At 41.6% G+C, this 12961-nt stretch overlaps 1 protein-coding gene across 1 annotated transcript in view; it reads right to left on the bottom strand.

Moving 5' to 3' along the window:
• Positions 1-3133: 3133 nt before the first annotated feature.
• The window catches only part of AKAP4 (A-kinase anchoring protein 4), a 10082-nt gene continuing 254 nt past the window's right edge, over positions 3134-12961 (bottom strand). The window contains exons 2-6 of the mRNA XM_077753050.1: positions 11621-11716; positions 10124-10174; positions 9465-9566; positions 4567-6705; positions 3134-3478 (exon numbers count right to left, since the gene is read on the bottom strand). Coding sequence (XP_077609176.1) covers positions 3323-3478; positions 4567-6705; positions 9465-9566; positions 10124-10174; positions 11621-11716 — 2544 coding nt within the window. The 3' untranslated portion in view covers positions 3134-3322. The remainder of the gene's footprint in view (positions 3479-4566; positions 6706-9464; positions 9567-10123; positions 10175-11620; positions 11717-12961) is intronic.

Raw genomic sequence — 12961 nt, 5'->3', positions numbered from 1 at the left:
CATGTCTCTAAGTCCCTGGGGTGAAAGCAGCTGGGATTGTTTTAGTTGATAGCAGATTCTTACAGCTCACAAGTATCTTTCATCCTATACCTTTGCAAAATTCATTCATTACCTCTGGTATTTGGGGATTTGCTTTTCATGGATGAATAAATATATCGTATGCAAAAGTGGCATTTTTATTTCTCCCTCTCTTATATTTGTACTTTTTACTTATTTTTCTTCTGTCACTATAGAGCTATTTTAAAGTAGAATTTTAACAAGGAAAATCTTATGTGGTTTCTGTTTTTAAACAGAATTAATCTAATATGAGCTTTTGTTTGCAACAATGTACTCTTAGGTTAAGCAAGGGAGAAAACCCTTCAACTCTCCTCAACCCTGAATTTTTTAAGGTTTAAATGAAACTTTCTTTGTTTGGTCCTCCTTTATCCACATTTTATTTCTCGTTTCTCAAACTTGTTTGATTTGTTGTTTTTGTTCTCTTCTTAACTTTTTAAAGCAGGGACTTAATTCCTTGTTGCTTTTTTGTACTGATACAGGCTTTTGGGACAATACATTCTCTTACTATTGCCTTGGAAATCTCCCTGGAAGTGTTACTCCAAAAACTCAGTCTTAGCAATTTTTCCTTTTACCTCATGCTCCATTATCATTTGGCATGGCACTGTTACTGATCCTCCCTATTACAATTTTTCATATTTTGTTCAGCATGGATTTGGGGGGCATTAATTTCAATTTTTAAAATAGTGCATTAAGGGTCGCCTGGGTGGCTTAGTCAGTTAAGCATCTGACTTCGGCCTCTGTCATGATCTCACAGTTTGAGAGTTCGAGCCCCGTGTCGGGCTCTGTGCTGACCGCTAGCTCAGAGCCTGGAGCCTGCTTCAGATTCTGTGTCTCCCTCTCTCTCTGTCCCTCTCCCACTTGTGCTCTACCTTTATATGTCTCTCAAATATAAACTTTAAAAAAAATTGAAAAATAAAATAAAATAGTGCATTAAAATGGTTGATTACTGAGTGTTTGGTTTCCCCCTTAAATTTTGTCCCTGAGGCAAAATTCACCTCAGCCTAGTTTTTGCCCTGCCATAATTTTCCAGATGAGGTTTGCTCACAACTTCCATTTGAAATGGAGGCCCAATGTTCAGAGACACTACAACTGTCAGCTATTTCAATCCAGTTCATCACCTGCCAGGAGATGCTCACGTAATCTTTCTTCTGTTCCTATTGTCCCTTTCCTACTACATGTGGGCCTCTCCACTTTGCCAAAGTCATTGTCTATTTTCAACTGCTGACATTGAGCATGGCTATGTTGCCAATAGGGTGACTGGGATCACTTCTCCATTTAGAGAGGTGAAAGGCCAGGGCCTCACCCTCCAGGAATAAACCCCAAGGACTGTTGAGCTCCTCCAAACCCTTGTCAAGGCCCTCTGTGGTCCTAAGCATTCCTTTCTCTGCTGGAGCCTGTTAGCTCTGGCAAAAATCAAGTTTCCTCACCCTAATCTTACCTCATCCACACAAGTTTCCTGAGAAATTATGGAAGAGAAATACTTTCTTAGAATCCTCAAATGTCAGAACTGGAAGAGCCCTTAGAGACCATTTTGCCCCAACACCCCTCATTTAGCAGAACATATAACTTCCTTTGTTCTACTTTCCATGTTATAAGGAATCCCCAAGGCTGGCTCATAATAAAAATCAGGAGCAAGTCAAGAGCCAAGTTAATCAAGGAAGTAAACTACTATGGGACCCAGCTGTGCTCAAGGAGGATTGAGTCATCAGAAATCCAGCCCTGGTCCCAGGATTTGTTTATTAAGGATTTTCTTCAAGGAGAAAAGAGAAGGATCTGTGGTAGCTCAACTCCAAAGCTTTTCATGGGGCGGGTGTGACTGGAAAAGGTTTGATTAGCTTTCATCTGGGTTGGGGAGTTTCAAAAGCCTTGCTTTGAAGAGGCCTGCCTTTACTTCTGACCCATCCAGACACTGTGGATAAATTCTCAATGTTTGCCTCTGTGCCTCTTAACTCCCCCAAAAAGTGCCTCCCTGGGTCCCCTACTCAGAGAGTCTTGCTTTCAGTTTGAAGTGTATCAACGGCCCTTGAAACTGTGTTGGATGAGCTTTGCAGGGTACAGCTTCCTTCATATAGCTACACTTGTAACAAGATTGTTCTGTGCAAAGCGTCTTCCCGTCCATTTCTCTACTTGAACCTCTTAGCAGTGAGGGAAATTTTTGGCTATACTTTACAAATAAACAAGCTGTGTCTAGGTGATGCTATAAAGCCATGTGACTAGTAAGAGGTGAAAGTAGTGACTTTTGAATCCAAAAGGATGTCACATCCTGGGCTTGTTCTGGTGAGCCACAGTACTTCAAAGGCACCAGAGTATGCCACAGCAAACTAGCTAAGGGGAGACCACAGAGCCAAAACCCCTGTCTTGATCTTATTTGTAATGAATTCTAGCATTATGATTGACCTCTGAGAAGCATACAACCAATCTAAGGATTTAGTGCTGGTCTCAAAAGAGAAGTTGGGATTCACATAGGGTGGCTATGAATTTACCACCCTTTGGCTTTATTCTCAGAAAAATTTTCTCTCAGACTGATGGAAGACCAGGAAATCTCATCAACTGAAGTAAATGACTTCTAAGAAAGCTTTAATCACACGTAGGGGAGGATCAGATCCCATCTGGATCTGATAGTAGGAGTAGTTCTGGATAGTACCTATCCATGTGCAGTAAACAGTGAGGGTATGTGTAAGGCAAGGGGGAGCAATGTCCATGGGTAATATACGTACTTTCTTCAGTCAGAGTTCATGTAAGATAGGCCATCTTCAAAGTCTTAACAAAACCCAAGGAGGCTGCATCCTTGGGATTAGAAGGGGGATTATCAAATTAGGTACACAATTCTGAGAGAAACAGAGAGGCCACAGGTGGTGAAACTCTAAAGAGATTGTAAACAGATTTGGACAAACCAGATTACTTATGGACTTGGGATATATGTTATAGCCCTGGGTCTTGGGTGCTCAGAAAACAACCTAGGGTGAGATCTGGACACAAGTTCACCACTGTGTCACTAGTCCTTGGAATTAAACCCATTTTCCTCCCTTGCCTCAGGTCTATCTGATAAAAAAAAAATCACATTCTTTTTTTTTTTTTTTAAATTTTTTAATTCATGATATCGTCCAGCTTTTGGACACCCTGTATTTGCACAGCTCAACTGCTCAGATGTATTAGGAAATACAATCACGTGGTGTGCAGTTCACTGGCCTGATGGTAGGGATGTTCAGGCTGGGATGGAATGCTGCTAGGGGAATAAAGGAGAGGAGTCAAAGGAGTTGTTAGCTCACAGGTTAGTGAGCAACCAGTCTAGCAGTTGTTTCTTAGCCATGTTTCCAACGGCTTCATCCAGTTGTCGTTCCTTGGCAAACTTCATGACTTCTTGAAGAAGGTCTCCTACACTATACCCCTTCTCTGCTGCCTTAGCCGAAACTTCAGGAAGCTGTGGAGAGAGCAGAGGTAGCTTGAGTCACATGATGCTTTTGGAGAAGGGACCTAGATGGATAAAGTGAACCCACTCCCACTCACCTTCCTGCCCATGATTCTAGGATTAATGCCTGACACAGCTGCAGGACTGGAGGCTCCTAACATGGCTTTCCTTTTACTTTGGCCCTCCTCAAATAACACAGATCAAAATGCCACAGGACTTTCTTTTTGAGCTTCAGAAAACAAACTCACAATCAATTGGTGTTTGCCAAATACTTCTGATAGGTGTTAGATCCGTCAGTTAGTCTGTGATGATTGCTATGTCAATGTTAGGGGTTGCCATTCCCCAGCTTCCCTAAAAAAGTATGTGATTAGAAGTACGGACAATCTCCTGATCTTGGACTGAAAATAGTTTGGTTCTGTGTTTTATTTCTCTTGAACCCATCTAATGTAGGAAACACAGCTGTGAGGTGTGTGTGTGTGTGTGTGTGAGAGAGAGAGAGAGAGAGAGAGAGAGACAGAGACAGAGACAGAGAGAAAGCAAAAGGGAGAGCGAGAGTGAGAGAGAGAGAGAGAGAGAGAGAGGAGAGAACTGGTACGTGTATGAATGCTGGCCTTTGTGAGACTGAAAGGCGAGACCAGGACTAGGGTGAAGTAAGTGAGGTGCCTAGGGCAAAAAGTTTAAGGAAGCAAGTACTCTTGGGGCATGTTCAGGACCCGTGAGTTTGGAGAGGAGCTCCTTAGCTCTCTTTTTCTTTTTTTCCTCTCTCCAATCCTTTGACGGCCTTCAAACTCAAAACATGACTCAAAACTTGTTCCCTGATGTGTTACCAAATAGTTTGTTGAAATGTTCACTGATAAAATGAGCTAATCTCACTCTTCTTCCCTTGCAAGAAATGCACAGGCCTTGAGATATCCAGAGCCTCATTCAGCTAATGGTTCACCACTTCTGTCCTTTTTCAAAGTGAAAGTAATTCATGAAGTGCACAGTAAAGAACAGGCTTGGAAATAATTGGACTGCTCTTGGGTTCTCAGTACAACGCTGCCTCCCTATCCCTGCCCATCCCAACCCTCTTTTCTTCTTGTGTATGTTGCATTGCTTACCTTCTCCAGTTGTCCATCATCATCTCCCATGAAGTACAGCATGGGCACGTTAAATTGGGAGGCTGCAATCCACTGCAGGACAGCCTGGAGCTGCTTCTGCAAGTTACTGGTTGAGCACTGATTATTAACTATGACTTCAGGCCCAGGAGAGTCTTGATGGGTCTGTGACATCGCACCATTGTGACAATATCTGGAGCCACCAACCTGGTAATTGGGGTTGTTTGCCAAGGCTGCTTGTTCTTCCAACTCAGCAAGGGCTGCCCCATTATTACTATACTTAGCCATGATAAGGCACAGCTTCATTACAGATTCTACCAGTTGATCTATAAATTGGCGGTTCACTTGCCTCATGCCAATGATAGAGTCAAGTTCTTGATTGTCGTGGCATTGTTCTTCCTCTCTGTCAGGTCTCTTGGACATGGAAGCCATTTTGCTTGTTTTGGGCTCAGAACGTTTGTTCTCACCTTCACATAGGTCATCACTGTTGAAGGGGCTCTCGCTAAGCAGTTTCTGAATCAGTGTTAGAACGATGTTTGACATATCGAGCTTCTGGGAGTCCAGCTGTTGATTTTCCTTTAGAGAGGTGGATGGTCCAGGTGCTTCACGAGATTCTAGGTGTTTCATTGAAAGTGCCTTGGCACTTTGGCCACCTGCACACTTTTCGTACTGGGCACTCTGAGTCATATACCCCATGGTGGAACCAGGATAGTCCTCTTCAAATGCATCTTTGCCTTTGGCCTGCTGGGTCAGATGGTACTGGATCAACATAAGGGCAGATACAATCAAGTCCTTTGCCAATGAATCTGTGGAAGGGCTGATCTTTTCTCTCTTTTCTTCCTTACTGATGCATACTCTTCCAGGCATCTTGCCTTGGTTTCCTTGCTTTTGGTTCCACATGGTCAGGCTTTCCTTGAGGATGTGTTCACCGACTTTCTCGGCACTAGTCAATGACTTGCACTGCTCTGGTTTCATTTTACCTTTGTCTTTCCCCTTCATCTCAGCTTTCATAGCTGAGAATTCAAGACTTTGGTTTTTGCATTTAGGATCATGGGACCCCGCTTTCAAGGATGCATATGACAGACTCTGTGATTTAGTCTCCCTCTTCTCCCCAAGAAGAGCACTGACCAGACGCTTCAACATGGCTTCCATGATATCTGCAGCATTTTGTTTTCCGTGGTTGAACAGATTCCTCTTGACCGCTGAGACAAAGTCTGAGTCAGTCATCAGGACCCCAGTGATATTATGTAGGTTCTTCATGCAGGAATCTATCAAATCAGACACAATTTCTTTGGTGTGTTTTAACAACACCCTCTTCAGGACCACACAGGCTGGAATTGGCTTCCCAGAGCTATGTATTTTCAAGGTTTTCATAACAGAGACAATCATGTCAGATGCCACCTGATTTGCGTAAACCATGAGCCCTTTGCTGATAGAATCTGCAAATTCTTTGCTATCTCTTTGACACATCTGTTTGTCACCACCCTTGTTCTTATTGGACAACTCACTATACAGAAAGGTTTTCCGGCCACCTTCCCTGCACTCCTCCCCAGTGCCCCGCATTTCTGCAGAGGTCACTTCCACAGCATCATGGGCCATTTCAGAAGCGATCTTGCTCACAGCACTACGAGGACTGTTTTTCCCTTTGTCCCCAGGGGATGGATAGATAGAATGATGAAAGCACTTGCTTCCACCTTCCAACTTCTCCTTGATTTCCTTACGAGCCATCTGGATTACCAGCGAAGATAGTCGGTTGACATAGAAGGAAAGATCATCCATAGAACATTCGCCATCAGGGGAAATAACTGCCCTCTGATTGCTAGGAGATTTGGCTGGAGGAGTGGAAGGACTCTGGTTATTGTTGGTGTTTTTGGCTGCTGTCATTTCTAGACATAGGCTTTGAGGTCTGTTGGTCAAATAATCTATGTTCAGTTGGTCGGCATAGACGCTGTAGCAGTTCTCAGAGGGTAATCTGTGATTTTCGCCTTCTGTGTCTCCTACTTTGTGTTTACAGCTAGAGGCTGAGGGGCTCAGTGCATGCTGGAAGCCCAAGGCATACTTCTGGAGGTCATTCAGAAGCCAATTGAGGACACTTATGGGATCAGAGGGAGCTTGTTTGAAAAGACACACAGATCCCTCCGTCTAAAAAAAGGAGAACACCTATCCATATGAGTTTGGGTAGGGTACTTCTTTCTTTCATTTTATTTAGAAGATGTATCTTCCAAACCACACAGATTAGGGATTTGGCCTTCAGAATTTGCACGGGAACTTAACATACAATTACAACCATTTATACATGTTCAATACAATTATAACCATTAATATACGTTCAAACACAAATGGCAGCCACAAAAGATCAGAGTATATACGTTGGTACACTTAACTGCACCTCAGTGTTAGCAATATATTTGCCAATTTCATCTGTGTACATGTGCTTATCTCAATATGTGTCAAATATGTATCCATGTATCAGTTGTGTGCATATGCATATTAATGTAGCAATTCCTAAGTAAGAGCATCTCAATAGATGTGAGAATGTATCGGACTGTAGTGTGTGTGAAGATGTGCATGTCAGTGCACATGTGTGAATAGGTATAATAAGCATGTGTAATATGTTGACATCAATACCCACTGCCACATGTGCATGTTAGTGTATAAATGTTGTATGTGTGTGGGAATGTAAACATGAGAGTGTGTATGTCAGTGTGTCTGAGAATATGTAAATAAGCAAGTGCCAATTTGAATGATATGCATATATTTATGATATAAATCCAGTAGCATGTATCATGCAGCCATAAATGCATTTGTGTATATTAGAGCATACATTCACATAGTAACATACACACTCATTAATACATTCATGTATAATTAATGCATACTATATTAATAGATGTGTATGTTAAAATATGACTGTATGTAGGGGCACCTGGGTGGCTCAGTCGGTTGAGTGTCTGACTTCGGCTCAGGCCGTGATCTCACGGTTTGTGGGTTTGAGCCCCACGTCTGGTTCTGTGCTGACAGTTAGCTCAGAGCCTGGAGCCTGCTTCAGATTCTGTATCTCCCTCTCTCTCTGACCCTCCCCTGCTCACACTGCCTCTCTCTCTCTCTATCTCAGAAATAAATAAAACATTAAAAAATATGACTGTGTATAAATAGGTGATTGAATAATGACTGTGTAGTCTGTCAATAAATTGGGTATCACTTATGCACTATTTATATGCTATGTCAGTGCATGAGTGTGTGTGTCAGTATTGCACACACCCTCGCATTTGCATTTGTGTGTGAATACATGAGTGGGGATGTTATTGCATTTTGTCTATGTGTGTTATCAATGCATTCAAATGAGAGTTAGTGACTATATCATTTTGCTTAAGTTTGTATGTGTGTGTATCAACATGAAGTACATGTATAGGTGTATATGCCTATACCTGAGTCTGTACAGCTACCGTGTTTTGATTAAGGGTCATGGTTGTTAATGTGTATATGTTTATGCATTATATATATATCCACACACACATACATATATATATATATATATATGGATGTTTATGTGTGTCACATGTGGACATGTCAAGGTATCTGACTCTATATAACTGTATATCTTTGTGTATATGTGTAAGTCACTGTTTATAAATAGGTTAAATACATAAGTTTATTAGATTAGTGCTTGTGTGTATCTGTCAATGTCACAGGTATCCAGGCATGAGTATGTCATTGCTTGTATAAATTCTTTTTTGTTAATGTATGTAGATGTATATATCAATGTGTATGTCACTTTGTGTATTTTTATATGCTTGTGACTGTGTATGCCCATGTCTGGGTAAGTGTATATGTATTGTATACATCTTCTACTCAGTGCTAAGTGCCACTGCCCTCTTTGCCCCTTTGATTGCTTCATCTCCTGTCTTTTCATGGAATTCCTGGAAATGTGAGGTCATGATAAGGTCAACTTTTTCCAAATGGGCTTGATACAATCAAGGAGATCTGCCTTGTGTGTAGGAAATATGGGTCGCTCTTTTAAAAGTAAACACCAGGTATAATTTATCCCTTTCTTGAGACTCCAGAATTGACTTGGCCACCCCCAACTGAATTCAAAACTATTTATAGAATATTTTGTAACTGGCTTTTCCTTCCTTAGGGGCTACACTCATCATTCCAAAGGTGCCTGGGGCCAGAAACGATGTTTCCCGTTATAATATGAGCCTAGGAACATAGAACAAGAAATATTTGACTGTTTTGCACTAAAGCCAAATATCCTGTGTCAACACCAGCTGCTCCAAGCTTGTAGGGCTGTGGGAGTGACTTGTCATGTACTCTAATGCCTACCCCAAACCAGAGGCCCAACAGATATAATGTAGGATACTTTCTTACACGAAAACAAAAAGATTCTATATGTGACAGTGGCATGCAAATCTAATTGTTTCTAACTTTACGCTACCCAATAGCCTAGATCATCTCTTAGACAACATGGTAGGAACCAGGCAACGACAGTTCTTGGTCATTGTGGATTCTCTCTGCTTCATATTCTCATTCTTCCTTCTTGGTGTCTGGGCAATGTGAGGCACACAAATCTATTACAAGCCAGCAAAGAACATTGCAAAGGATTTTTGCTTATAAGCCCACATCCTAATTAGGGTAAGAATAGCAAGGTTACATTTGGAGTAGTTACCTGAAATCAGGAAAGGGCATTCTGAGCCTTTGTGATTAACGCCGTTGTTAGATTTCTAGGCATTGAACTTACCGTGACTCTGAATTTAGGACTGTGCTCTCTAGAATATCATAGTATTCAAATTTATGGGCCTGTTTGACAATAATTCTCTTACTGTCTGTGAACCAGAGTCCTCAGACTCAGCATTTAGCTCTAAGAATTAGAAAGGGTGAGCTCCGAGGTGAAGTATTACCTTAGACTGGTCTTGCTTCTCAGTATCCTTGATAACAATAATCTCTTTTTCTTCCAGATTCCCCAGGTTTATGTCACCTTCTGAACTGGAACAAGCAGCATCCTGAGGAATTAAGTGATAATATTTTTATGAACAGTCGGTTTTTGAGACTTCTCTAGGCTGCCCTCCTAGGCTACCACTTCAAAGTATGAATGTTATGTCTCCTATTATCCTTTTCTTTCTGAAGGAGAGGTAAGACTGTAGTGATAGCTAGTCTTTGAAGAATGATAAAGTTCCCTCCACGAATTGCTATTCTCCTCACCCCAGCCCTACAAAAGATATTCACAAAGCTGTCAGTCTCAGGAACTATATTCCATTAATCATCAAACTTTTGTAGAGGGTTTTTGTTATTTCACTTCTCTGACATGCTATTTTCCATGCATTAATTCTTTCAGCCCTACCAACAACTTAAGTGGCTTCTAAAATGAGGTTTGGTATCAAGAGTGACAGTAAATTCTGAACCAGGGATGCTAGGCTCATGAGAACAATGGCCTTCCACTTGAGTCTCCTCTACCTTTCCACTCTCTGCTACAGCCTTTCCCTTTTCTCATGCTGGCACTGATAAAACCCGCTCAGCAGTTTCCCACCCGTTTCAAGGGAGGGGAGCAGAGAATACCCACCTTAGAATCTTGATCTTCCACATTCAGGGTAGACACATCGACAAAGCATATCTGTATCAAATTAGGAGGGTGAACTTAGAAAAACTCTAAAAACTGTAATTTCTTTGAGAGATGACAATAACACCTACCTTATAGGATTCTTGTGAGGACTGATTAAGAAGAATTGCATGTAAAGCTTTTAGTAAAGTGCTTGTACACAGTAAGTACTCAATACTGTTATTATTAGGCAGACAGAATCTAAGCATTCCTGTAGTACCTAAATGAGAATACCTACCTGTCAGAGAGAGGCCCAAAATAGAATATCCACATTTATTGAAAAGAGAGGTGGCTTGCCCAAAACACAAACTCAAAAGTGAAACTTTCATTAGAAGTTGATTCTAGGGGTTCCTGGGTGGCTCAATCAGTTAAGCATCCAACCTCGGCTCAGGTCATGATCTCACCATTCATGGGTTTGAGCCCTGCATCGGGCTCTGTGCTGACAGCTAGCTCAGAGCCTGGATCCTGATTCAGATTCTGTGTCTCCCTCTCTCTCTGACCCTCCCCTGCTCACGCTGTCTCTCTCTCTCAGAAATAAATAAAACATTAAAAATTTTTTAAAAAAGAAGTTGATTCTAATTGATTCCCATTTTACAGTACTTTCTGCTATAGTATTCCCCAAATGTGATGTTTTTACTATTGATGGTATAGAATATTTTAGGTGGTACATAAATACATGTTTGTATATAATAGGTGTACTTGTTTATTTGGAAAATACATACTAAAACATCAAACCTATGGTATTATAGACAATAATGCTTAGGGTGATGGTAATTTTTTTTTTTAAATGTTTTTATTTATTTCTAGGAGAGAGAGACAGCGTGAGCAGGGGAGGGTCAGAGAGAGAGGGAGTCACAGACTGAAACAGGCTCCAGGCTCCGAGCTGGCAGTCAGCACAGAACCCGACGCGGGGCTCGAACCCACGAACCACGAGATCATGACCTAAGCGAAAGTCGGACGCTTAACCGACTAAGCCACCCAGGCGCCCCATGGTGATGGTAATTTTTAAGTGTATTTGAACTTTAAATTCATTTTTAAAAACATAGCAGAAATATGTATTAAGTAAATAATAGTATGAGTGGTGCTTGAACATGATAAAAAAAATGTGAAGTACTATGCAAATCACTTGAAGTTTGGGAAACAGAACATGCAGTATATTGTCCTCCTGAGGGAGTCCTACTTTAGTGCAACTTACTGGTAGCTAGGTGACATTCTGGCTTCATAGTAATAAGGGCTGGTAACTAGGCAACCACCACTCCTCCCTCCACCTCAGGCTTCCCCCTAGCCTTCCCTCCTTTACATCACTCCTGGTCCTGCCTCTCCCTTTGTCCTTGTGTCATTGAGCTTGGTTGCTTAGAGACATCACAGAATCACTCTCCATTAGTCTATCCAGGGTTCCAGTGTATCTATACTCATACACCAATCCTTCCCACTCCTTGGTAGGGGTAATTTTATACTTACAACTTTCCGGTCCTGATCTTGCTGTCCTTTTGGGCTGTAGAGATCAACCTTGCACACGCCCCTGCGGCTATGTAACCAGTCAATATCGTCAGACATCTGTAAAGAGAAAAGAAAGAAATCTGAGTTTTAGAAACTGGCTGAGTTTGGGTAAGATTCTCTGAAGGACTTCCTAAAAACCCATCTCTGTTTCAATTAGGTTTAGGCTAGGAACTGGAAGGGTGAGCAATGGGGGAAGGAAACTATGAAATGTTTAACTTGATAATCAGGAGCATTATCTTTTAGCACAGTCCATTGTCTCCTTTAATTTAGACTTCCCACACCAAGTATTTGGAATCATGGGAGTATCATATTAATTTGTGAGGAAGCCAGTCAAGAAAAATGGCAGGCTGGGAAGCAAATTTAAAGGTGGTCTAGGGACTGTGGGAATTAAATTTAATTATTTATTTCTACCCAACTTTACTAGATCTTATCTGTCTCCACTTCTGTTTACCCACTCTAAGGTACCTTAAAGAATAAAGCTCATCTCATCTTCTTTAACTGAATTTTAGCTAACTCCAGTTCAACCAGAGTCTTTTTCATTACATTAAAGAAAATGAAATTAGGTAAATAGCTTTAANGCAATTGAAAAAGACTAGGGTCAGCACCAGTAGAGTGAATAAATAGCCCTTTTAATCAAAACAACATAGAACATTTGAACATAAAACAAATTTCTGAATGCTGAGAAAACAGTCTAATTGCTATGAGTATAACCAAGAGACAGATTTCTGAGGGAAGACCAGACCCTGATCCCATAGACTAAGTTTAATATTATTTTTGAAAGGAAAAAGAATCTTTGCCAACGCCTCCCCCTTCCCCCGCCTCCTGCACCACCACCTCTCACCCTGGCCTGGAACTAAAAGTAAAAAGGAAATGGCAGAAGCCACTGACTCATTTTTGCTATGTAAAACCTCAGATCTATGTTCAGGAAGACACAGTTAAAACCTCAGCAGAATTGTTTTGGCTTCTGGGGTTTGAATTTGGTTTCTTTTTAAAATTTAACAAGAGAAGCCTTTTTGCAAGTTATTAGAAGGCAGTTGAATTCCTTTCCCCCAACTTCCTTCAAAACTTAGACTCCTGTAACCTCTACCTCCCTCCCTTCCCTCCCTCTCTTTACTTTTCCCCCTCTCTCTCTCCCTTCTTCCTTTCCCTTCCCTCCTTTCCTACTTATTTTCCTCTCTCTCTCCCTCCTTCCCTCCCTTTCCCCCCTCCTCTCCTTCCTCCCTTCCTCCACTGCCCTCCTCCCTCCTCCTTCCCTCCCTCCCTTCCCTGCCCTCCTCTCTTCCTTCCCTTCCTCCCTCCTTC

Source organism: Crocuta crocuta, unplaced genomic scaffold (genome assembly GCF_008692635.1).
Source record: "Crocuta crocuta isolate KB4526 unplaced genomic scaffold, BGI_CrCroc_1.0 scaffold601, whole genome shotgun sequence".
In the NCBI taxonomy this organism is placed as follows: domain Eukaryota; kingdom Metazoa; phylum Chordata; class Mammalia; order Carnivora; family Hyaenidae; genus Crocuta; species Crocuta crocuta.
Note: the sequence above shows the minus strand (reverse complement) of the source record. Positions and strands in the feature narration are given on the sequence as shown.